The 25,600-nt window shown below is 46.9% G+C and overlaps 1 protein-coding gene across 1 annotated transcript in view; it reads left to right on the top strand.

The window, feature by feature from the left end:
* The first annotated feature begins 4,396 nt into the window (after positions 1–4,396).
* The window catches only part of sumf2 (sulfatase modifying factor 2), a 59,461-nt gene continuing 38,257 nt past the window's right edge, over positions 4,397–25,600 (top strand). Inside the window, exons 1-4 of the mRNA XM_041197700.1 lie at positions 4,397–4,588; positions 5,040–5,184; positions 6,662–6,776; positions 21,664–21,708. Coding sequence (XP_041053634.1) covers positions 4,492–4,588; positions 5,040–5,184; positions 6,662–6,776; positions 21,664–21,708 — 402 coding nt within the window. The 5' untranslated portion in view covers positions 4,397–4,491. The remainder of the gene's footprint in view (positions 4,589–5,039; positions 5,185–6,661; positions 6,777–21,663; positions 21,709–25,600) is intronic.

Below are 25,600 nucleotides of genomic sequence, written 5' to 3'. Positions count from 1 at the left end.
GGGGGTCCTGGGGGAGAGTATCGCTACCGGGGAGATGCCCCTTTCGTGGGGCAGAGCCGTGATTGCTCTGCTGCCGAAGAAGGGGGATCTCCGCCTTCTTAAAAACTGGCGCCCGGTCTCCCTCCTCAGCACGGACTACAAAATCTTTGCCCGAGCCATGTCTTCTCGGCTCGGCACCGTGCTGGACCACATGATCCACCCTGACCAGTCATACACTGTCCCGGACCGTACAATTTATGACAACATCCATCTGGTCCGGGACATCATCCACCATTCCCAGAGGGCTGGTATGTCGAGTGCCTTCCTGTCTCTTGATCAGGAGAAGGCATTCGACAGGGTGGATCACGAACACTTACTCGGAACTCTGCGAGCTTTTGGGTTCGGGACGCATTTTATCACCCGGATCCGACTTCTGTACACCACCGCGGAGTGTCTAGTGAAGGTTAACGGGTCCCTGACGGCGCCCCTTCGCTTTGGGAGAGGGGTACGTCAGGGCTGCCCCCTGTCTGGCCAGTTGTATTCTATTTGCGTGGAGCCTTTCCTGCGCCTCTTGCGGAGGAGGTTGTCGGGTTTGGTTCTGCGCGGGCCGGGCATCGGGGTGGTCCTTTCGGTTTACGCCGATGACGTGCTCCTTATGTTTAGTGACCCGGCTGACCTGCGGAGGATGCGCAAGTGCCAGGAGGTCTACTCTGCCGCTTCTTCTGCCAGGATCAACTGGGATAAATGTTCTGGACTCCTGGTCGGCCCGTGGCAAATGGATCCCCTACCCGAGGAGCTCAGGCCTTTCACCTGGAGCAGGACCAGCCTCCTCTACCTGGGGGTCCATCTCTGCCCTGCTGAGGAATCCTGGCCGGCAAACTGGCAGGAACTGGAGACGAAAGTCACCGCTCGCCTGCGGTGCTGGACAGGACTGCTCCGAGTGCTGTCTTACTGAGGTCGAGTTCTGGTCATAAACCAGCTGATCGCCGCCATGTTGTGGTATCGGCTGGTCACTTTGACCCCTACCCCGGGCTTTGTCACAAAAATCCAAAAATTGTTAGTTGACTTCTTCTGGGACAAAAGATTGCACTGGGTCGCTGCTGAGGTTCTGAGTCTCCTGCTTAGGGAGGGTGGTCAGGTGCTAATGTGCTTACGCACACAGGTGGAGACTTTCCGCCTTCAGACCTTGCAGCGATACCTTTACGTCGAGCCTCCTCCTAGATGGTGTGCCCTGATGACGTATTTCTTCTGTCAGGTGCACGGCCTGAATTATGACGTGCAGCTCCTGTTTATAGAACAGATGGGCCTCGGTGGCTCCTTGCAGGCGTTGCCCGTCTTTTATCAGGACCTGATCAAAGTCTGGAATGTGGTCGCCTCGCAACGCAGCTCTCCCCCATCAGGAGTAGCAGCTATCATCAGAGAGCCGCTGCTCAGGAATCCGCCCCTCTGTCCTTTTCAGTGGTTGGCGGAGAGGAGGGCTGTGGCCGCAGGGGTGACCAGGATCGGGGACGTGCTGGGTGGCGGAGGACTGGGCTGTATGCTCCTGCAGGAGTTGGTGCGACGCGCGTCTGTGAGTGTCCAGGTCGCAGCCGATGCCATCCAAGACCTGAGAACGGTCATGCTCGGACCCGACGTTATTTTGGGTCTTGAGGTGGCCCAGGTGCGCGGTGGTCTTCTGTCTGAACGTTCCCCTGTTCGGACAGAATTCCACATTGGCCCCAAGCCCCGAGCCCTCCCTCCGGTGCTGGTGCCCCGCAATATGATCCGCCTCGGGGACATGCCCTCTGTGCCTTTTGGCACGGCAAAGAGGGGCTTTTTGTATGGACTGCTTCTGCACACCTTCCATTTTCTCGCCCTTGTCCGCCGCCCGGACACGCCCTGGCGTGCCTTGTTGCCGTCTGGCGGCGGAGGCCCCCGATGGGAGGCCCTCTACGGAGGTGTCCTCCCCCTTTCTATCGGGGACCTGGGTTGGAGGGTGTTGCATGCAGCTGTCCCTTATAATAAGAGGATGCATAGCTTCACGGACTCTCAGGACACGTGCCCTTTTTGCGGTCTTGTGGAGTCCGTGGACCATGTATACATAGGGTGTTGTAGGCTGCACTCCCTTTTTAGTTATTTGAAAAACCTTTTATTGATGTTTTGTTTGCACTTCAGCCCCACGCTCCTGATCTATGGGCACCCGGTGCAGAAGGGGTCGGGAAGGAGGAGGACCTCCTCGTGAACCTGTTCCTGGGCCTGGCCAAGTTGGCCATTAACAGGTCCAGGCAGCGGGCGATCGACGGGGGAGTCCCGCCCGATTGTTTGTCCCTCTTATATTTTGCAGATTGATAAACAAAAGGCCAGTAGGAAATTTAAAAACAAATTGAAAAACTAGTTAAATAAAATAGAGATGCAGGGCCAGGCGATATATTGTAGCTGCATGATGTGGGAGCTGGTGACCACATCTGTAGCAAATGTTGGTTGCTCGAGGAACTCTGTCTCAGAGTTGATGAGCTGGAGTCTGAGCTTCAGATACTGCGACACATCAGGGAGGGGGAGAATTACCTGGATGCTGAGGCAGTCACACCCCTTAGTTTAATTTAAATTCAGTCAGTGATCAGGGACAGGGGGGTGTGACTATGAGTGAGGCAGGTAGATAGATCCAGGAAGAAGCACTGCAGGAGCCTCAGCCCTTATCCAATAGGTTCGAGATTCTTGCTCCATGTATGGACGGGGAGTGTAGGGAGGATGAGCAAACTGACCATAGCACCGTGGTACAGGAAGCCGTTCAAGTGGAGGGAGAAAAGAGAAATGCAGTTGTAATCAAGGATAGTATAGTTAGAGGGATAGATACTGTTCTCTGTAGCCAGGATCGAGAGTCCTGAAGGCTGTGTTGCCTACCTGGTGCCAGGGTTAAGGATATCTCGTCTGTGTTGCAGAGGAACGTGGAATAGGAACATAGAATCTAGGAGCTAGAGTAGGCCATTCGGCCCTTCGAGCCTGCTCCGCCGTTCATTATGATCAAGGCTGATCATCCAACTCAATAGCCTGCTACTGCTTTCTCCCCATACCTTTTGATCCCTTTCGCCCCAAGAGCTATATCTAACTCCTTCTTGAAAGCATACAATGTTTTGGTCTCAACTACTTTCTGTGGTAACGAATTCCACAGGCTCATCACTCTCTGGGTGAAGAAATTTCTCCTCATCTCAGTTCTAAATGGTCTACCCCATACCCTCAGACTGTGACCCCTGGTTCTGGACTTACCCCAACATTGGGAACATCCTTCCTGCATCTATCCTGTCTAGTCCTGTTAGAATTTTATAGGAATGGGAGGGGAAAGATCCAGTTGTTATGGTCCACATAGGTACCAACGATATAGGTAGAATGAGGAAAGATGTTCTGCTGAGGGAATACGAGCAGCTAGGGGCTAAATTAAAAAGCAGAACCAAAAAGGTAATAATCTCCAGATTACTACCTGAGCCACGAGCTAATTGGCACAGGGTCAATAAGATTAAAGAGTTAAATGCATGGCTCAAAGATTGGTGTGGGGGAAATGGATTTGAATTCATGGGACATTGGCACCAGCACTGGGGAAAGAGGGAGCTATTCCGTTCGGACAGGCTCCATTTGAATCATGCCGGGACCTGTGTCTTGGCGAATCGCATAACTAGTGTTGTAGATAGGGCTTTAAACTAAATAGTTGGGGGAGAGGGGTCAGTTGCATGGAAATATTAAAAATCAAAGTTTGAGAGGGTAAAAGTGCAGGTTAGTGACAAGGCTGATCGTTACCAAAAAGTGAAAGGAAAGGGAGTGTGTGAACGCCATATTGCACCATATTGCACATAAGAGTAGGCAAAATTAAAGGCTTTGTATCTGAATGCGCGTAGCATTCGGAATAAAACTAATGAGTTAACAGCGCAAATAGAGATAAATAGGTATGGTTTGGTGGCAATCACTGATACGTGGTTACAGGGAGAACAGGTTTGGAGTTGAATAACCAAAGGTAATCAGTGTTTCGGAAGGATAGGCAGGAAGGAAAAAGAGATGGTGTAGCTTTGTTCGTAAAGGATGAGATCAGTGCTATAATGAGGAATGATATAGGCACTGGAGAGCAAGACATAGAGTCAGTCTGGGTAGAAATAGCAAGAAGCAATAGGAAAGAAGTCCCTGGTGGGATTAATCTATAGGTCCCCAAACAGTAGTTCAGCAGCAGGGCACAGTATAAACCAGGAAATACTGGGAGCACGTAGGAAAGGCACGGCAATAATCATGGGTGGAGAGGAAAAGAGTTGACGTTTCGAGTCCTCATGACCCTTCAACAGAACATGAGGACTCGAAACATCAACTCTTTTCTTCTCCGCCGATGCTGCCAGACCTGCTGAGTTTTTCCAGGTAATTCTGTTTTAGTTTTGGATTTCCAACATCCGCAGTTTTTTGTTTTTCTAATAATCATGGTTGATTCGCCGCCCCCCGCCCCCGGCCCGGGGTTCGCTGGCTGCGCCTGCGCAGTGAGGGTTGGAGGCTTCGCGTGGAATGTTGCTGGGGAGAGAAACTGGAATCTGGTTCCTGACCCTAACCGTCACCGTGAGCGTGTTGGTGAGGGGTAGGGGAGCGGATCCGGATCTGGAAGGTTAGAGAGGGGGGTGGTGGGGAACGATGAGACGGGGGGCGGGGGGGGGGGGGGGGGGGTGGTGGTGGGGACGGATGAGACGGGGGTGGGGGGGGGGGGTGCCGATTTCCTATCAGTGAGATTAAACTGATTGCACTGCATTGCATTGCTGGGCTTATCTTTACTTCCTTTGTTGAACAAGGGTATTTGCTTCCCTGAGCCATACCCTTTTCTGTTCAGTGCCTGGTTGTTTAACATTTCCCTAGCTATTTGCACAGCGAAAGACACACTCCAGTGCACAGTCCACTTACCAGAATAGTGGCACTGGACAGAATAGATCATCCAGCATAAAACTCAAACATGGAACAATACTATCATGCACTTATATCCATTTGGCAATGTCTGTTTTATTGTCTTCCTTATCACTCTTATTATTGCTTTCATTTTTATAACTTGTGTTTCTGCCTTTTAGATCGTGTAGTGGTGAAGCTGCCTGGTGGCATGTTTCACATGGGCATTGCTGAAGCCGATGCCAGAGATGGAGAAGCTCCGATCCGAAAAGTGACTGTAAAACCATTTGCATTAAATCAGCATCCAGTGACCAACGCAGAATTTAGGTTAGACCATAAAATGGTTGGCTTTAAAAGCTATTGCTTTATATAATTTCTAGATAAGTAATTATTGCTGCCTATTGTAGCAGCATTGTGTGGTTTGAGTACTTGAACATGTTGGCGCTGCATGTGAGGATTAGTTTTTTCAGTCAAGTCAATCCCCCTGATGATTGATCAAGGAAGCAAAAACAAATTACTACATTCCTGGCATCAGTTATGTGTTTTTGCACCTTCCCCCTTTGCATTGGTGTTTTTCTCTGTCTGCCGAAAGTGCTAAGTTCGGGATGGTGCAGATACTGAAATGACAGATGCCCATGTGTGACTGTTGTTAATGTGTTAACCCAGACAATGAGTGTCTTGGAGCATCACAGCTGAACCTAAATCTTTCCTCATCCATCAGCCACAAGCACCTATTAGTAGCAGGGTTTGTGGGATAGTGGGTGCCCAGGCTGATCATTCAGACCAAAATCCAGGGAATGAGGGTCAACCATGGCTCCACAATAAGAAGCAGCACAGATAGAAATTAAAATAGAGACCTTGTTGCCAACTAACCCCAGCTTGAAAAAAACGAGCCATTGGAAAAACGAAGCGGAATGTTGCTGTATGTTAGTGTCACGTTTACTGAGGAACAGCACAACAGAATACCAGTGTGTGTTAGTGTCACATTTACTCAGGGAGTGCACAGCAGAATACCAGTGTGTGTTAGTGTCACTTTTACTGAGGAACAGCACAGCAGAATACCAGTGTGTGTTAGTGTCACTTTTACTGAGGAACAGCACAGCAGAACACCAGTGTGTGTTAGTGGTGATGTTGGGAATGGCATTGAACAGGAAATTATAGAGACGCATGCAATAAAGGAACATCTATAATTATGGGTGACTTTAATCTGCATATAGATTGGGCAAATCAAATTGGTAACAATACCATAGGGGAGGAATTCCTGGAGTGTGTACGGAATGGTTTTCTGGACCAATACGTTGAGGAACCGACCAGAGAACAGGCCATCCTAGACTGGGTATTATGTAATGAGAAAGGAATAATTGGCAATCTAGTTGTGCGAGGCCCCTTGGGGATGAGTGACCATAGTATGATAGAATTCTTCATCAAGGTGGAGAATGACGTAGTTGATTCTGAGACCAGGGTCCTGAACCTTAATAAAGGAAACTACGATGGTATGAGATGTGAGTTGGTTATGATGGATTGGGAAACATTACTTCAATGGATGACGATGGACAGGTAATGTTTCTAGGTCACATTTACTGAGGAACAGCACAGCAGAATACTAGTGTGTGCTAATGATACATTTACTGAGGAATAGCAGAACAGAATACCAGTGTGTCTTAGTGTCATATTTACTGAGGATGGCACTGTAGAATACCAGTGCGGGGTAGTGTCTGTCGTATTTTCTGGTGAATAGCACAGCACGATACCAGTGTGTGTTAGGGTCACATTATTTCATTTGACTTTTTGCAATATGTTTCAGAGAATTTATCAGATCGAAGAAGTACAAAACGGAAGCAGAGTCATTTGGTTGGAGTTTTGTATTTGAAGACTTTGTATCAGAAGAATTGAAAAGCAAAGTGACACGAAGAATTGAGGTACAATTACTTCTATTTTCTGAAACTGGCCTTTAATATTGCACTTAAAAAGGAGAATGTTGTAGTGAGGTATCTCATTGTTTAAGGGAGTTGGATTAAGTGTGGGGGTGGGGTAGGAATCTGCACAGCATTACGGCTAGCTAAAGGAGTGATGACAGGTGATATTTCCTCAGTCGGACCCCGGTCTTTATTTGATCAACATAAAGAATCTGGATGTGCAAAACATTGAAAGCCAGTAATATTCATTGACAGTAGCAAGCTTGGACTGGGGCAGTAGAGCCTGAAGAAGCAGCCAAGGAGTTAAAGAAGGACCTTGATGGTAAATGCATGTTGACTGAATTGTGGCAGATGAAATTCAATGTAGAAATTTGTAAAATATTGAAGGAAAAGCTGGGAACATGCTACATGAATGGTACAAAGTTTAACAAGGGAAGAACCAGGAAGACATCTGGCCTTGATAATAGTCTCAACACTTAGCGTATCCAGCTATTGCAGAGCTCGCATTCAGCAAAGGAAACCAAGTTTTCAACCACTGTTCCAACGCAGTGGAATGCAAACCTGAGACATTTGTGCTGAAGCTGTACCGCAATGATTAATTCTGGCCATTGAACAGATATGTTATGAACAGATGGAATAGGCTCTACCTGATGCCTATTTCACATTGAATCATGATTGAGCCCACTGGCTGAATTTGAAGAGAGGTAAATTCAAAGCTAATCTGTGGAGGCAATGCTTCAGTGAGTGAGACACGGTCTCTGGAACAGGTTCCTGAGAGAAATAATGGAAGCAGGGGATGTTGATTTATTCAGATGCAAATTTGATAGATTTCTTTGAGAATGCAACATTTTGGGATACAGTTTATGAATATTTTTGGCCATGATGTGGTGAGTGAAGCTACGGTTCTCAAAGTTCTCCATCACTGGGAATTTTTCTTATGTTAGGGCTGGCCTGTTGTCGTCGCATTGTTGGAGATTGATTAGGCAGGAACTGCATTATCATTGTTTAATGCGACTACCAGGATGGTAGAATGTGACTTAGATGGACCTTGGTCTTTTCTCATCTAGCAATGTCAGCTGTAATCATAGAATCATTGAATGGCTGCTCCTGTGCTGCAACCATACGGCCTGTCACCCATCTTGCTGCAAGAACAATTCAGCTACTCTCACATCAAGCCCTTTTCCCATAACCCTGCAAATTTTTATCTAGAAGTGTTTATCCAATTCCCTTCTGAAAGCCACAATTCTACCTGCCTTCACCACACTCTCAGATCCTAACCATTCACTGCATAAAAAGTGTTTTCACGTTATCGCCTTTGGTTTTTGACCCCTCTGCCAATGGGAACAGTTTCTCTTTATCTACTTTGTATAGATCCCTCATGATTTTGAATACTTCTATCAAATCTGTCAAGCTTCTCTTCTCTCAGGAAACCAACTCCAGCTTCTCCGATCTATCCTCATAATTGAAGTTCCTCATCCCTGGAACCATTCTCGTAATCCTTTTCTATACCCTCTGTAATACCTTCACTGTCTTTCTAAAGTACAGTTCCTAGAATTGGACATAATACTTCAGTTGAGGCCAAACCAATGTTCTGTAAAGGTTCATCATAACTTCCTTGATTTTGTACTTTATACCTCGATTTATAAAGCCTAGGATCCCAAATGCCCTTTTAATCACTTTCTCAACTTGCCCTGTCACCTTCAACAATCTGTGCACATGTGCCCCCAAAGTGTCTCTTTTCCTGCATCTGATTTCAAATTCTACCCTTTAGTTTATATTTACTTTTCTCATTCTTCCTACCAAAAGGCATCCCTTCACATTTCTCTATTAAATTTTTTATGCCGCATGTCCACTCATCCCACCTGCCTATTTTTAGCCTCTTGAAATCTAGCACTATCCTCTTCACAGTTGATAATACTTCAAAGTTTTGTGTCAACTGCAAATTTTGAAATTGTGCCTTGTCTAAGTCATTAATACAGATCAAGGAAAGCAGTGGCCCAAGTACCAACCCCTGGGGAACCCACTATACCTTCCTCCAGTTTGAAAAACAATTGTTCACCTCTACTCTTGTTTCCTGTCACTCAGCCACCTGTGTATCCATGCTGCCACTGTCCCTTTTATTCCATGGGCCTCAACCTTCCTGACAAGCCTGCTTTGTGGCACTTTACCAAACACCTTTTGGAAGTCCATGTACACCTCTTACCCTCATCAGAAAATTCAGTCTTGTTTGTTCAACATTATTTGTCTTTAACAAATCCATGCTGACTGTTCTTAATTAATCCAACCTTGTCTAAGTGAATGTTAATTTAGTCCTGGATTATCATTTCTATAATCTTTCCCACCAGCTCGGTTAAACTGACTGGCCTGTAGCTGCTAGACTTTTCCTGAAAACCATATTTGAACATTTGCATTCCTCCGGTCCTTTGGCACAACCTGTTATATCTAAGCAGGATTGGAAGTTTTTGACCAGCACCTATGTAATATCTACCCTTTCATCCAAAGATGCTAAGAGAAGTATCCCATCCAGTCCAGGTGAATTATCAACTTTTAAGTACAGCCAGCCTTCCTAATACCTATAAGTTCACGATGACTTTGGCATCATTTTCTTCCTTGATAAAGACAGATGCAAATTACACATTTAGTGTCTCAGCTAAGCTCTCTGCCTCTAAAGATCTCCTTTTTTGGTCCCAAGTCCTCCTCTTACTACCTTTTACTATTTATATGCTGGTAGAAAACTTTTGAATTCCTCTTTATGTTACTTACCAGTCTCTTCTCATACATTCTTTTCTTTCCGCTCTGAACTCTCCATAATCAGCCTGGCTCCTATTTGTATTATCAACCTGACATTGTCATGCATACCCCTTTTCTGCTTCATCTTACTCTCTATCTCTTTTGACATCCAGGGAGCTCTGGTTTTGGTTGCCCTACCTTTCCTGCTCATGGGGATGTATCTTAACTGTACCTGAACCATCTTCTCTTTAAAGGCAGCTCATTGTTCTGCTACAGTCTTACCTGCCAATCTTTGATTCCAGTTTACCCATGATAGGTGTGTTCTCAACCCACTGAAATTGGCTTTCTGTGAATTAAATATTTTCAAGTGTCAATTGCTCCATGCCTTTTTGCATAGCTAATCTAAACTTAATGATAACAAGATCACTGTTCCCTAAATGTTCCCCTACTGGCACTTGATCCACCTCATTCCCAAGAACCAGATCTAACAATGCTTCCTTCCTCATTGGACTGGAAACATACTGATCTAGAAAACTGTCCTGCACACACTCGAGAAACTCTTGCCTATCTCAGTCTATATTCAAATAAAATCTCCTATTATCACTATTCTATAGTTTTTGTACATCTCTGTAACATCCTTGCAAATGTGTGAAGTAGTTTTCCCCCTGCTGCTTATTGATTTCAATATTGCTCGGGCTCTTTGTTGCCAGACTCGGTCAAATGCTGCCTTGATGTCAAGGGCAGTCACTCTCATCTCACCTCTGGAATTCAGCTCTTTTGTTCATGTTTGAAGTCGAATGGCCCAGATGGAATCCAAACTGAGTGTCAGTGAGCAGGTTATTGCTGTGTAAGTGCTGTTTGATAGCACTGTTGATGACACCTTTCATCACTTTGCTGATGAATGAGAGTAAACTAATGGGGCGATAAATGCCTGGATGGATTTGTCCTGCTTTTTGTAAGCAGGACATATCAGGGAAATCATCCACATTGTCAGGTAGATTTCAGTGTTGTAGCTATTTTAATAGTTAACATGAAACCCCGGATGGAAAGTTGGGCGGTCGGCATTTTAATTGGAATAAGGAAGTGGTTCTGGTGGACAAGTTCAGCTTGGAGAGGGCATGTGGGATGAGAGGAGAGAAACTAAAGAAAGATGTTAGTTTAGGGCTATGGTTGGTGGGGTTCCTGGAGAAAATCTTGACTTCACTGTATGGGTTAGGGAAGCTACAGAGGCAGCTGAATGAGTGGTCTCAGTCTTAGTAACAGTAGTCCATGAGCTCCTCGTGTTCCTTGTTAAAGGTAAGAGTGTAGGTGGCAAAAGAGAAGTATTTCTGGGATTGGCTGATAGTAAAGACGCTTTACTTGCTAAGATGACGCTGCAGTAGTGCTTGATATAGTCCAGCCAGATCTGTCAATGAATGGCTAAACCAGTTGTGATCCTTGGACTTAAGGCAAAGTAAATGAAATTCTAAATGTGGCGGGAGAGAGGAGGACCTGGAGAAAGACAGCAGCATCGAAAAGGGCTGTCAGTCCAGTCCAATCCATGGTTTGAGTGGACTGACCATGCACTGAGAAAAATCAAAATGTGATGCCACAAGAAAACAGGTAGTTGATTGGTTGATGAGTTTTTTCATTTATCTTTCAAAACTCGGGTAATTATAATATGTGTAAGGTTTTATTCATAGTAGTAAGGTAAACTAATCAAGTAATAAAGATTATTAGATTGGCATGTGAGTATTTCCTTTTTCGTAATTATAGAATTTCAATCTGGGTAAGTAGAACATTTACTGAAATAATAAGATTATAAGTACAGGCAGGACTAGAGACATTAATTAAAATTTAATCAAAATAATTAATTAAATAGTATAAAGAAGCAAGGCAGGTGATGTGTGGTGACTGCAGAATGTGGGAGCTCCTGGACACCTGTGTGATCCAAGACAAACACATCTGCTATAAGTCTCTGTGGCTAAACCAATTGTGTTTCTTGGTCATAGAAGACAGAAGGTAGCAGTGGAAGGGTGCTTTTCTGAATGGAGAGCTGTGACTAGTGGTGTTCCGCAGAAATCAGTGCTGGGACCTTTGCTGTTTGTAGTATACATAAATGATTTGGAGGAAAATGTAACTGGGCTAATTAGTTAGTTTGCAGACGACACTGAGGTTGGAGGAGTTGCAGATAGTGAAGAGGATTGTCAAAGGATACAATGAGATATAGATCGGTTGGAGACTTGGGCGGAGAAATGGCAGATGGAGTTTAAACCGGACAAATGCGAGGTAATGCATTTTGGAAGGTCTAATACAGGTAGGAATTATACAGTAAATGGCAGAACCCTTAAGTGCATCGATGGGTAGAGGGATCTGGGTGTACAGGTCCACAGGTTACTGAAAATGGCAACGCAGTCAGGAAGGTAGTCAGGAAGGCAAATGGCATGCTTGCCTTCATTGGCAGGGGTATTGAGTATAAAAGTTGGGAAGTCATGCTGCAGCTGTATAGAACCTTGGTTATGCCACACTTAGAATATTGCGTGCAAATCTGGTCGCCACATTACCAGAAGGATATGGAGGCGCTGGAGAGGGTGCAGAGGAGGTTTACCAGGAAGCTGCCTGGTCTGGAGGTTATTAGCTATGAGGAGAGGTTGGAGAAACTCGGATTGTTCTCACTGGAGCGACGGAGATTGAGGGGCGACTTGATAGAAGTTTACAAAATTATGAGTGGCATAGACCGAGTAGATAGTCAGAAGCTTTTTCCCAGCGTGGAAGTGTTAATTACTAGGGGACATAGATTTAAGGTGATAGGAGAAAACTTTAGAGGAGATATGCGGGCCAAGTTTTTTACACAGATGGTAGTAAGTGTATGAAATTCGCTGCCAGAGGAAGTGGTGGAAGCAGGTATGATAGTGGTGTTTAAGAGGCAGCTTGACAAATACATGAATAGGATTGGACTAGAGCGACATGGACCCCGGAAGTGCAAAATGTTTTAGTTTGACAGGCAATATGATCGGTGCAGGCTTCGAGGGCCGAAGGGCCTGTATCTGTATTGTACTTTTTCTTTGTTCTTAAGGCAAAGTAAATGAGATCCTAAATGTGGTGGGACAGAGGAGGATCTGGAGACAAACAGCAGCACCTTAAAAGAACGGGAGAGAGGCGGACCTGGAGACCGACAGACAGCAGCACCTAAAAGAGCGGGAGAGAGGAGGACCCGGAGACAGCAGCACCTAAAAGAGTGGGACAGAGGAGGACCCGGAGACAGACAGACAGCAGCACCTAAAAGAGCAGGAGAGAGGAGGACCCGGAGACAGACAGACAGCAGCACCGAAAAGAGCGGGAGAGAGAGGATCCGGAGACAGACAGCAGCATTGAAAAGAACGCGCGAGAGAGGGGCACTCGGAGACAGATGGACACCATTGAAAAGAGCGGGAGAGAGGACCCGGAGACAGACAGCATTAAAAAGAGCGGGAGAGAGGAGGGCCTGGAGACAGACAGCAATACCTAAAAGAGTGGGAGACGAGGACCTGGAGACAGACAGCAGCACCGAAAAGAGCGGGAGAGAGGACCCGAAAACAGACAGCAGCACCTAAAAGAGCGGGAGTTAGGAGGACCCGGAGATAGACAGCAGCGTCGAAAAGAGCAGGAGAGAGGATCCGGAGACAGACAGTAGTACCTAAAAGAGCGGGAGAGAAGAGGACCCGGAGATAGACAGCATCAAAAAGAGCGGAAGAGAGGAGGACCTGGAGGCAGACAGCAACACCTAAAAGAGTGGGAGAGAGGAGGACCCGGAGACAGACAGCAGCACCTAAAAGAGTGGGAGAGGAGGACCTGGAGATAGACAGCAGCACCTAAAAGAGTGGGAGAGAAGAGGACCCGGAGATAGACAGCAGCACCTAAAAGAGTGGGAGAGAGGAGGACCGGGAGACAGACAGCAGCACCTAAAAGAGTGGGAGAGAAGAGGACCCGGAGATAGACAGCAGCACCTAAAAGAGTGGGAGAGAGGAGGACCCAGAGACAGACAGCAGCACCTAAAAGAGTGGGAGAGAGGAGGACCCGGAGACAGACAGCAGCACCTAAAAGAGTGGGAGAGAGGAAGACCCAGAGATAGACAGCAGCATTGAAAAGAGCTGGAGAGAGGACCCGAAGACAGACAGCAGCACCTAAAAGAGTGGGAGAGAGGACGACCCGGAGACAGACAGCAGCACCTAAAAGAGTGGGAGAGAGGAAGACCCAGAGGTAGACAGCAGCATCGAAAAGAGCTGGAGAGAGGACCCGAAGACAGACAGCAGCACCTAAAAGAGTGGGAGAGGGGACCTGGAGACAGATGGATAGCATCAAAAAGAGCAGGAGAGGAGGAGGACCTGGAAACAGACAGCAGCATCAAAAAAAGTGGGAGAGGAGCACCCGGAGACTGGCTGCAGCCTGAAGGGAAGAGTTACCATAATATGATAACATTTAGATTCAGTTTGAAAGTGATGTAGTTCTATCCAAAACTGGGATCTTAAATCTAAACAAAGGAAAGTACGAGGGTATGAGGGGAAAATTGGCTGTGGTAGATTGGAGGAAAAAAGGTATGATAGTAGGCAGGCAATGACTAGCATTTAAAAAAAATTAATACATGGCTTCTGACAAACTTACACTTCCTTGAGGCACAAAATGCCAGCAGGAAAGGTGATCCAATCATGGCTAACGAGAAGTTAAAAATTGTTCTATCAAATCAAAGGAAGAGGTTTATAAAGTTACCAAAAAGTTAATAAGCCTGAAAAGTTGGGAGCATTTTAGAATTCTGCAGAGGAGGATCGAGAACCAGATTCTAAATAAAAAGAGAAAATAAAATATGAAAGTAAACTGGCAAGAAACATAAAAATGGACTGTAAAAACCATGTTAAAAGGAAAAGATAAGCAAAGTCAAATTTGGGCCACTGCAGGCAGAGACAGGAGGGTTTATAATGGAGGACAAAGGGAATTACAGCGAAACTAAACAAATACCTTGTGTCTGTCTTTACGGAGGAAGATACAAAAACCTTCCAGGAATACTAGAGAACTAAAACACTAGTGAGAATGAGGAACTGAAAAAAATTAGAAGTAGTAAAAAAGTAGTGTTGGAGAAATTAATGGAACTGAAATTGATAAATCCCCTGGACCTGATGACCTTCATCCCAGGGTGTTGAAAGAGAGGCTGCAGAGATAGTGGATACATTGGTGGCCATCTTCCAAGATTCTATAGATTTTGGAATAGTTCCTGCAGGCTGAAAGGTAGCAACAGTAAGCCCACTATTTAAGAAAGGAGGGAGAGAATAAAGGGGGAACTACAGACCTGTTAGTCTGACATCAATAGTAGGGAAAATGCAAGAATCTATTATAAAGGTAACTAGACACTTAGAAAATAATGGTAGGATTGGGCAGAGTCAGCTTGGATTTATGAATTGAAAACCATGTTTGACAAACCTGTTGAGGATTTTTTGAGGATGTAAATAGCAGAATAGATAAAGGGGATAAAGAGACCAGCGGATGTGGTGTATTTGGATTTTCAGAAAGCTTTCACTCAGGAGCTTAGTAAGCAAAATTAGAATGAATCATATTTGGGGTAATACACTGGCATGGATTGAGGATTGGTTAATGGACAGAAAACAGTGGAAATAAATGGGTCATTTTCAAATTGGCAGGCTGTGACGAATGGGGCACTGTAAGGATTAGTGCTTGGGCCCCAGCTATTTACAACTGAGATCAATGGTTTGGATGTGGGGACCAAATGCAATATTTCCAAGTTTGCTGATGACACAAAACTGGTTGGGGATGTGAGTTGTAAGGAGGATGCAAAGAGGCTTCAAGGAGATTTAGACAGGCTAAGTGAGTGGCAAGAATATGGCAGATGGAGTATAATGCAGAAAAATGTGAAGTTATCCACTACAGAAACGTAGACCATTTCTTAAATGGTGAGAGGTTGGGAAGTGTTGATGTCAAAAGGGACTTGGGTGTCCTTGTTCATAAGTTACTAAAAGCTAGCATGCAGACGCAGCAAGCAATTAGGAAGGCAAATTGTAATTTAGCTTTTATCGCATGGGGATTTGAGTATAGGAGTAAAGATATCTAGCTGTAATTGTTTAGAGCCTTAGTGAGACCAGTTTTGGTCTCCTTATCTAAGGAAGGATATACTTGCCGTGGAAGGAATGCAATGAAAGTTCACCAGACTGATCCCTTGGATGGAAGGATTGTCCAATGAGAGGAGGTTGAGGAGACTAGGCCTACGTTCTCTAGAATTTCGAAGAATGAGAGGTGATATATTGAAGCATACAAAATTCTAACAGGGGCTTGACAGGGTAGATGCAGAAAGGATCTTTCCCTTGGCTGGGTTGGGGGAGGGGTCTAGAACCAGGGGACACAGTCTCAGAATAAGAGGTAGACAATTTAGGACTGAGACGAGGAGGAATTTCTTCACTGAGTGTGATGAATCTTTGGTGGAGGCTTAGTCATTGAAATTCTAGATATTAAAGATAAAGGGATATGGGGATAGTGTGGGAAAATGGCATTGAGGTAGAAGATCAGTAATGATCTAGTTGAATGGCGGAGCAGGCTTGAGAGACTGAATAGCCTACTCCTGTTCCTATTTCCTATGTTTCTAAACAGGCTGGGAAAGAGTAAGGGTTTTACTGGGGACAAGAGCATCAAAGAACATAAAAACCTAAGAAAGCAGAGATGAGGACGTGATTGTGCAGATCAACAGCTGTGGAAGTATTGTGGTGCATGGAGAACCAAAGTCTAGACAGTTGGGAATTTGAAAGTGTCTTTGTAAGTGAATTGGGAGGGAGCTTTTTCCAGGAGACGACGTAGATGGAAGTGGCGTTGGGAGGGTAGAGAGGAAAGTGAGAAAGTGAATGAGGAGTGATGTGTTAGCCATGGCTCAGAGAAGTATCACACTCACTTCTGAGTTAGAAGCTTGTGGATTCAAGTCCCACTGCAGAGTCTTAAATACAAAAATTTCACTTGACACTCCCGGTGCAGTACTGCAGGAAACCACTGTCAGAGGGTGGCATCTTTCAGATGAGAGCCCACCTTCATTGATGGACATAAAGATCCCAGGGCACAATTCTGAAGAGCAATGGGTGAGTTATGCTGGGGCCCTGACCAATATTTATTCCTGAATCAACGTGAGAAAAACAGATTTTCTGGCCATCATCGTGTTGCTGTTAGTGAGAGTCTGTTGTGTGCAAATTTTTAAAATTCATTCATGAGATGTGAGTGTCGTTGGCTAGGCCAGCATTTATTGCCCACCTCTAGTTGCCCTTGAGAAGGTGGTGGTGAGTTGCCTTCTTGAACTGCTGCAGTCCATGCAGTGTAGGTACAACCACAGTGCTATTAAGAAGGGAGTTCTATGATTTTGACCCAGCAACAGTTAAGGAATGGCGATATATTTCCAAGTCAGGATGGTGAGTGACTTGGAGGAGAACTTCCAAGTGGTTATGTTCCCATGTGTCTGCTGCCCTTGTTGTTTTAGTTGGTAATAGTTGTGAGTTTGGAAGGTGCTGTCTAAGGAGGTGAGTTCCTGCAGTGCATCTTGTAGATGGTACGACTGTGCCAATCGAGTGGGCTGCTTTGTCCTGGATGGTGTCGAGCTTCTTGAGTGTTGTTGGAGCTGCACTCATCCAGGCAAGTGGAGAGCATTCCATCACACTCCTGACTGTACCTTGTGCTTGCTGGATAGGCTTTGGGGAGCTAGGCGATGAGTTACTTGCCGCAGGATTCCAATTTTTTGACCTGTTCTCGTAGCCACAGTATTTATATGGCTAGTCCAGTCCAGCTTCTGTACAATGGTAACCCCCACGATGTTGATAGTGGTGGATTCAGTGGTGATAATGCCATTGAATGTCAAGGGGCAATGGGTAGATTCCCTCTTGTTGGAGATGGTCATTGCCTGGCACTTGCATGGTGTGAATGTTACTTGCCAGTTGTCAGCCCAAGCCTGGATATTGTCCAGGCCTTGCTGCGTTTGGATGTGGGCTACTTCAGTATCTAAGGAGCTGTGAATGGTGCTGAACATTGTGCAATCATCAGTGAACATCCCCACTTCTGACCTTATGATGGGAGGAAGGTCATTGATGAAGCAGCTAAAGATGGTTGGGTCGAGGACACGACCCTAGGGATTCCTGCAGTGACGCCCTGGAACTGAGATAATTGACCTCCAACAACCACAACCATCTTCCTTTTGTGTTAGGTATGACTACAACCAGAGGAGAGATTTCCCCCTGATTCCCATTGACTCCAGTTTTGCTCGGGCTCTTTGATGCCACACTTGGTCAAATGCTGCCTTGATGTCAAGGGGCAGTCGCTCTCACCTCACCTCTGGAGTTCAGCTCTTTTGTCCATGTTTGAACCAAAGCTGTAATGAGGTGAGGAGCTGAGTGGCCCTGGTGGAACCCAAACTGAGCATCAGTGATGTTAGAATCATATCTCTCAAGGCTGAAGTTTTCTTTTACAAAATGGAAGGACATGGCATAATCTGGATGCTAACTTGGGATATTTTTTAAAAGGTCATAAGTTCACCTTGGAATGTAAACAAGCAGGCCTCTTCCAAGAAATCACCCGGCCTGAATGGTGCTTGAGAAGGTGATTGTTTGTTTGTGTTGAACTGCAGAGAACTTTAATTAATGAAGAGCTGGGAGACAAAATGGCAGTCACTTGGCAGAGAGGAAAAAAACTTCAGTTGTGAGCCTGCTTGTTTGGAAGGCAGTTTTGTTGGAGAACAAGCTGAGAAAGGAAGGCTACTTTGACTGGCTCCCTCTCTCTACCTTGCCTAAGATTGTGTGTGGCTATCAACCTGTTGCCAGAGAACCCACATCTGAATGTAACCAATCTGATTTGGACCTGCAAAGCTGAGACCAGTGGTGGGAACTTCCAGGCACCCACACGAGAACTCCAGGCCGACAGTGTCGAGACCCTGCAGACTTCATCCTCTATTTTATGACGCTCATCTCTGCAGAGAGACCCTGTTTGTCCTGTGTGTATGTCCATGTGTGTGTATGTCCATGTGTGTGTATGTCCATGTGTGTGTGTGCGCTGGGGGAATTCTTTAGGAAGAGATAGATAGTTATACTTCTCGATTACAATTGTGTGTTAACCACTACTTGCAACTTGTTAAGAGAAGTTTAGTTTTAAAATAAATTAATCATTGAGTTTTTGAAAGAAGTCTGGTCAGAGTCTCTTTCATTCTGGGTATAAAAGGCATAGGTTTTGGCCATTTCGATGAGAATACTAAACACTTAAATTAATGGTACAGCCTGCTGAGTAGTGGGACTTAATAAGTTGTGCACTCCTCCCGGACCATTCGTAGCAGTGAAATGGTTATTGTTAAGCAAGTACTGCTTGATAGTGCCATTGATGACTTCTTCCATCACTTCACTGATGATCATGAGTACACTGTTAGAGTGATAATTGGCTGGGTTGGATTTGTCCTGCTTTTTGTGTACAAGCCATACCTGGGCAATTTTTCTCGTTGCTGGTAGATGCCAGAGTTGTAGCTGTACTGGAACAGCTTGATTAGAGACACGGCATGTTCTGGAGCACAAGTCTTCAGTGCTGTTGCCGGAATATTTTCAGGGGCCATAGCCTTTGCAGTATCTGGTGTCTTCGGCCACTTATTGATATGAAGTGAAATGAATCAGATTGGCTAAAGACTGGCACCTCTTATTTGTCATTTGTATGAACAACATAGATGACTATGTGGGGAGTAGGATTAGTAAGTTTGTGGATGACACAAAGTCATGTGGGTGGTTAACAGTGAGGTTGAGTGTCTTGGGCTACAGGAAGATATAGACAGGATGGTCAAATGGGCAGATGAGTGGAAGATGGAATTTAACCCTGAAAAGTGTGAGGTGATACAGTTTGGAAGGAGTAATTTGACAAGGAAGTATTCAATGAACGGCATGACACTAGGAAGTTCTGAGGAACAAAGGGACCTTGGTGTGTGTGTCCATACATCTCTGAAGGCAGAGGGGCATGTTAGTGGGGTGGTGAAAAAGGCATATGGGACACTTGCCTTTATCAATCGAGGCATAGATTACAAAAGTAGGGAGGTCATGTTGGAGTTGTATAGAACCTTAGTGAGGCCACAACTGGAATACTGTGTGCAGTTCTGGTCATTACATTATAGGAAGGATGTGATTGCACTGAAGGGGGTGCAGAGGAGATTCACCAGGATGTTGCCTGGGATGAAACATTTAAGTTATGAAGAGAGATTGGATAGACTTGGATTGTTTTCGTTGGAGCAGAGAAGACAGAGGGGCGACCTGATCGAGGTGTATAAGATTATGAGGGGCATGGACAGTGTGGATGGGGAGCAGCTGTTCCCCTTAGTTGAAGGGTCAGTCACGAGGAGACATAAGTTCAATGTGAGGGGCAGGAGGTTTGGGGGGGGATGGAATGTGAGGAAAAACTTTTTTACCCAGAGGGTGGTGACGGTCTGGAACGCGCTGGCTGGGAGGGTGGTGGAGGCGGGTTGCCTCACATCCTTTAAAAAGTACCTGGATGAGCACTTGGCATGTCATAACATTCAAGGCTATGGGCCAAATGCTGGTAAATGGGATTAAGTAGGTAGGTCATGTGTTTCTCATGTGTCGGTGCAGACTGTATTTCTTTGTAATCTGAGAATAAACATAGGATTTGGGAGCAAGAGGAGCCCATTCGGTCTTTCCCCCAAACCTAACCAAAAATCTATCTAACTCAGCCTTGAATATATTCAGTGATCCAGCTGTCACTGCTTTCTGGGGAAGAGAATTCCATACTCTAATGATCCTCTTGAATAAACAAAAATTTTCCCCATCGTTGTCTTTAAAGGGAGACCTCTTATTTTGAAACTATGACCCTGAGTTCCAGTTTCCTCCACAAGAGGAAAATCCCAATATCCATCCTACCCAGTCCCCTCAAGATCTTATACGTTTCACTAAGATCACACTCTTTCTTCTAAACTCCAATGGGTGTAGGCCACCTGCTTAACCTTTCTTCATAAGATACCCCTCATCCCATGGATGTGTTGAATGAACTTTCTCTGAATTGCTTCTAAAGCAATTATATCTTTTTATCAAATAAGTAGACCAAAACCGTACACAGTATTCCAGATGTCGTCTCACCAATGCCCTACACAGCTGCAGTAAAGCTTCCCTACTTTTATATTCATTCACCTTGCAGTAAAAACCAACATTCCACTTGCCTTCCTAATCATTTGCTGCACCCGCATACAAACCTTTTGTGATTCATGTACCAGGACACCCAGATCCCTCTGTACCTCAAGAGTTCTGCAATCGTTCTCCATTTAACCAGCATACTGCCTTTACCTGCCAAAATGGACAAGTTCACATTTACCCACTTCATTTGCCAAATCTCTGCCCACTCACTTAACCTGTCTATATCCCTTTGCAGACTCTCTACCTCTTGACAACTTAATCTCCTACCTATCTTAATGTCATCAGCAAATTTAGCTATTGTATATTTGGTCCCTTCATCCAAATCATTGACATAGATTGTAAAGAGTTGCTGCTGCAGCACTGATTCCTGTGGCACACCACCAGTTGCAGCTTGTCAACCTGAAAAGACCCACTTATCCCTACTCTGCTTCCTGTCAGCTAGCAAATCCTATACCCCCTTACACCGTGTGCTCTTATCTTGCGTTGTAGCCTTTGATGTGGAAACAACAATTGAAATGTGCTATGCGGGCAGTTCATTTTATGTGTTCTCACTCCATCGATCACTATAGGACCACAAAAAGTATGGTCAAGAATGGGGTGAATAAAAGCTTGTTACAAAACTCAGCAGGTCAGGCAGCATCTGTGGAAAGAGAAACAGTGTTAAATTTCAGGTCGATGATCTTTCATTAGAGCTGGATATCTGCTTCCTCTCTGCAACTGTGTATCATCTTGGCTGCTGGTAGTACTGAGTCCTTATTACTGTGTGATTGGTAGTCAGTGTTTGCGAGCACACACTAGTTTCTAGTGAAAATTTTGATTGCCCTCGACAACACGTTGATAACCTTTATATTATATGCAATGTTTTTGAAAGTGGGAAATATTTATGAACTTTGAAATCCAGAGTAAAGTTGACTAGTGCTGCAATGAAATGTCAAAAATTATATTTTTATGCACTGTAACATTATTTGGAAGAATGACTTGCTGACATATTGTTGTTTCAGTCTGCTCCTTGGTGGCTACCTATTGAAAAAGCGTTTTGGAGACAGGTGAGTCTTATAGAATGAAAGACTAGTTTTTTTTTGCATTTTGTTTTCTTTACTTAAAGAAAAGTAAAATATATGTAATGAATATTTTGATGTCAGGCAACTAGGAAAGAGTAACTTCTGTTCATGGCTGGGTTGTAGACATTAATTTTACTCTGATTTTCAACGAACTGTCAATGTGAATGTACAAGACCAGCATCTCCAAACACATCAAATTCATCCTAGTACCTTCATTTAAAAGCAAAGTGTTTTGTTCCCTATTGATGAATCCATTTGGAATGAAATTCAAAGGATTTTTGAGGTCTAAAGGACAATTTCCTGATGAATATTAGAAATGAGGCATATGTTATATATTCTAATCTAGATAGCAGAGATTTTTGTTACACACCCATAGATTTGAAATTGTTTACTATATTTATATGAATTCATAATGTAAACAGTTATTGCATTACCTACCGATATATTGTCCAATTGTCAAACCATTGGGTTTGATGCTTAATTAAATTTAAATTTCTGATCACTTGGCAAGTTTTTTGATCACCATGATCCTGAAACTCCTGTGGTAGGGGAACAAGATGTATGCTGACAGAGCAAACCCGAGAGGGGGGGAGGGGGGCGGTGACTGACAGAGCAAATCCAAAGGTTGGGGGGCGTGGGGACGAGCAGAACAAACCCGAGGGGGAGGGGGCAGCACAGAGTAAGCCCGAGAGGGAGGGGTGCACACTGTCAACCCGGGGAGGGGTGGGGCCAACACTAGCAGAGGAAACCCGAGGGTGAGGGCGAGGGTGAAGACTGGCAGAACAAACCTGAGGGTGAGGGTGAACATTGGTAGAGCAAACCTGAGGGCGAGGGTGAACCCTGGCAGAGCAAACCTGAGGGTGAGGGTGGAACACTGGTAGAGCAAACCTGAGGGCGAGGGTGAACCCTGGTAGAGCAAACCTGAGGGCGAGGGTGAACCCTGGCAGAGCAAACCTGAGGGCGAGGGTGGACACTGGCAGAGCAAACCTGAGGGCGAGGGTGAACCCTGGCAGAGCAAACCTGAGGGCGAGGGTGGACACTGGCAGAGCAAACCTGAGGGTGAGGGTGAACACTGGCAGAGCAAACCTGAGGGCAAAGGTGAACACTGGCAGAGCAAACCTGAGGGCGAGAGTGAACGCTGGCAGAGCAAACCCGAGGGTGAGGATGAACACTGGCAGAGGAAACCCGAGGGCGAGGGTGAACACTGGCAGAGCAAACCCGAGGGCGAGGGTGAACACTGGCAGAGCAAACCCGAGGGCGAGGGTGAACACTGGCAGAGCAAACCTGAGGGTGAGGGTGAACGCTGGCAGAGCAAACCCGAGGGTGAGGATGAACACTGGCAGAGGAAACCCGAGGGCGAGGGTGAACACTGGCAGAGCAAACCCGAGGGTGAACACTGGCAGAGCAAACCCGAGGGCGAGGGTGAACACTGGCAGAGCAAACCCGAGGGCGAGGGTGAACACTGGCAGAGCAAACCTGAGGGCGAGGGTGAACACTGGCAGAGCAAACCTGAGGGCGAGGGTGAACACTGGCAGAGCAAACCTGAGGGCGAGGGTGAACACTGGCAGAGCAAACCTGAGGGCGAGGGTGAACCCTGGCAGAGCAAACCTGAGGGCGAGGGTGGACACTGGCAGAGCAAACCTGAGGGCGAGGGTGAACCCTGGCAGAGCAAACCTGAGGGCGAGGGTGGACACTGGCAGAGCAAACCTGAGGGTGAGGGTGAACACTGGCAGAGCAAACCTGAGGGCGAAGGTGAACCCTGGCAGAGCAAACCTGAGGGCGAGAGTGAACGCTGGCAGAGCAAACCCGAGGGTGAGGATGAACACTGGCAGAGGAAACCCGAGGGCGAGGGTGAACACTGGCAGAGCAAACCCGAGGGTGAACACTGGCAGAGCAAACCCGAGGGTGAACACTGGCAGAGCAAACCCGAGGGCGAGGGTGAACACTGGCAGAGCAAACCTGAGGGCGAGGGTGAACACTGGCAGAGCAAACCTGAGGGTGAGGGTGAACGCTGGCAGAGCAAACCCGAGGGTGAGGATGAACACTGGCAGAGGAAACCCGAGGGCGAGGGTGAACACTGGCAGAGCAAACCCGAGGGTGAACACTGGCAGAGCAAACCCGAGGGCGAGGGTGAACACTGGCAGAGCAAACCCGAGGGCGAGGGTGAACACTGGCAGAGCAAACCTGAGGGCGAGGGTGAACACTGGCAGAGCAAACCTGAGGGCGAGGGTGAACACTGGCAGAGCAAACCTGAGGGCGAGGGTGAACACTGGCAGAGCAAACCTGAGGGCGAGGGTGAACCCTGGCAGAGCAAACCTGAGGGCGAGGGTGGACACTGGCAGAGCAAACCTGAGGGCGAGGGTGAACCCTGGCAGAGCAAACCTGAGGGCGAGGGTGGACACTGGCAGAGCAAACCTGAGGGTGAGGGTGAACACTGGCAGAGCAAACCTGAGGGCGAAGGTGAACACTGGCAGAGCAAACCTGAGGGCGAGAGTGAACGCTGGCAGAGCAAACCCGAGGGTGAGGATGAACACTGGCAGAGGAAACCCGAGGGCGAGGGTGAACACTGGCAGAGCAAACCCGAGGGTGAACACTGGCAGAGCAAACCCGAGGGCGAGGGTGAACACTGGCAGAGCAAACCCGAGGGCGAGGGTGAACCCTGGCAGAGCAAACCTGAGGGCGAGGGTGGACACTGGCAGAGCAAACCTGAGGGCGAGGGTGAACCCTGGCAGAGCAAACCTGAGGGCGAGGGTGGACACTGGCAGAGCAAACCTGAGGGTGAGGGTGAACACTGGCAGAGCAAACCTGAGGGCGAAGGTGAACACTGGCAGAGCAAACCTGAGGGCGAGAGTGAACGCTGGCAGAGCAAACCCGAGGGTGAGGATGAACACTGGCAGAGGAAACCCGAGGGCGAGGGTGAACACTGGCAGAGCAAACCCGAGGGTGAACACTGGCAGAGCAAACCCGAGGGCGAGGGTGAACACTGGCAGAGCAAACCCGAGGGCGAGGGTGAACACTGGCAGAGCAAACCTGAGGGTGAGGGTGAACGCTGGCAGAGCAAACCCGAGGGTGAGGATGAACACTGGCAGAGGAAACCCGAGGGCGAGGGTGAACACTGGCAGAGCAAACCCGAGGGTGAACACTGGCAGAGCAAACCCGAGGGCGAGGGTGAACACTGGCAGAGCAAACCCGAGGGCGAGGGTGAACACTGGCAGAGCAAACCTGAGGGCGAGGGTGAACACTGGCAGAGCAAACCTGAGGGCGAGGGTGAACACTGGCAGAGCAAACCTGAGGGCGAGGGTGAACACTGGCAGAGCAAACCTGAGGGCGAGGGTGAACACTGGCAGAGCAAACCTGAGGGCGAGGGTGAACACTGGCAGAGCAAACCTGAGGGCGAGGGTGAACACTGGCAGAGCAAACCCGAGGGCGAGGGTGAACACTGGCAGAGCAAACCCGAGGGCGAGGGTGAACACTGGCTGAGCAAACCCGAGGGCGAGGGTGAACACTGGCTGAGCAAACCCGAGGGCGAGGGTGAACACTGGCTGAGCAAACCCGAGGACGAGGGTGAACACTGACAGAGCAAACCCGAGGGCGAGGGTGAACACTGGCTGAGCAAACCCGAGGACGAGGGTGAACACTGACAGAGCAAACCCGAGGGCGAGGGTGAACACTGACAGAGCAAACCTGAAGGCGAGGGTGAACACTGGCAGGTGGTCTGGAGTGTGAGGTGGAAGGCAGCCAGAGTGGAGCCCAGAGCAGAGCGTGCGACAGGAGACTGTGTGAGGGAGCGAGAGCATTGACCCCTCTCTCCCCATGGGTGGGTAGTGGAGAGGGAATGTTAGGTGAAAGGGGGAGAGGGAGTGAGCTCGAGACGGCA

Source organism: Carcharodon carcharias, chromosome 10 (assembly GCF_017639515.1).
Source record: "Carcharodon carcharias isolate sCarCar2 chromosome 10, sCarCar2.pri, whole genome shotgun sequence".
Classification (NCBI taxonomy): domain Eukaryota; kingdom Metazoa; phylum Chordata; class Chondrichthyes; order Lamniformes; family Lamnidae; genus Carcharodon; species Carcharodon carcharias.
The sequence above is the reverse complement of the archived record's forward strand: the minus strand, read 5'-3'. Positions and strand labels throughout refer to the sequence as shown.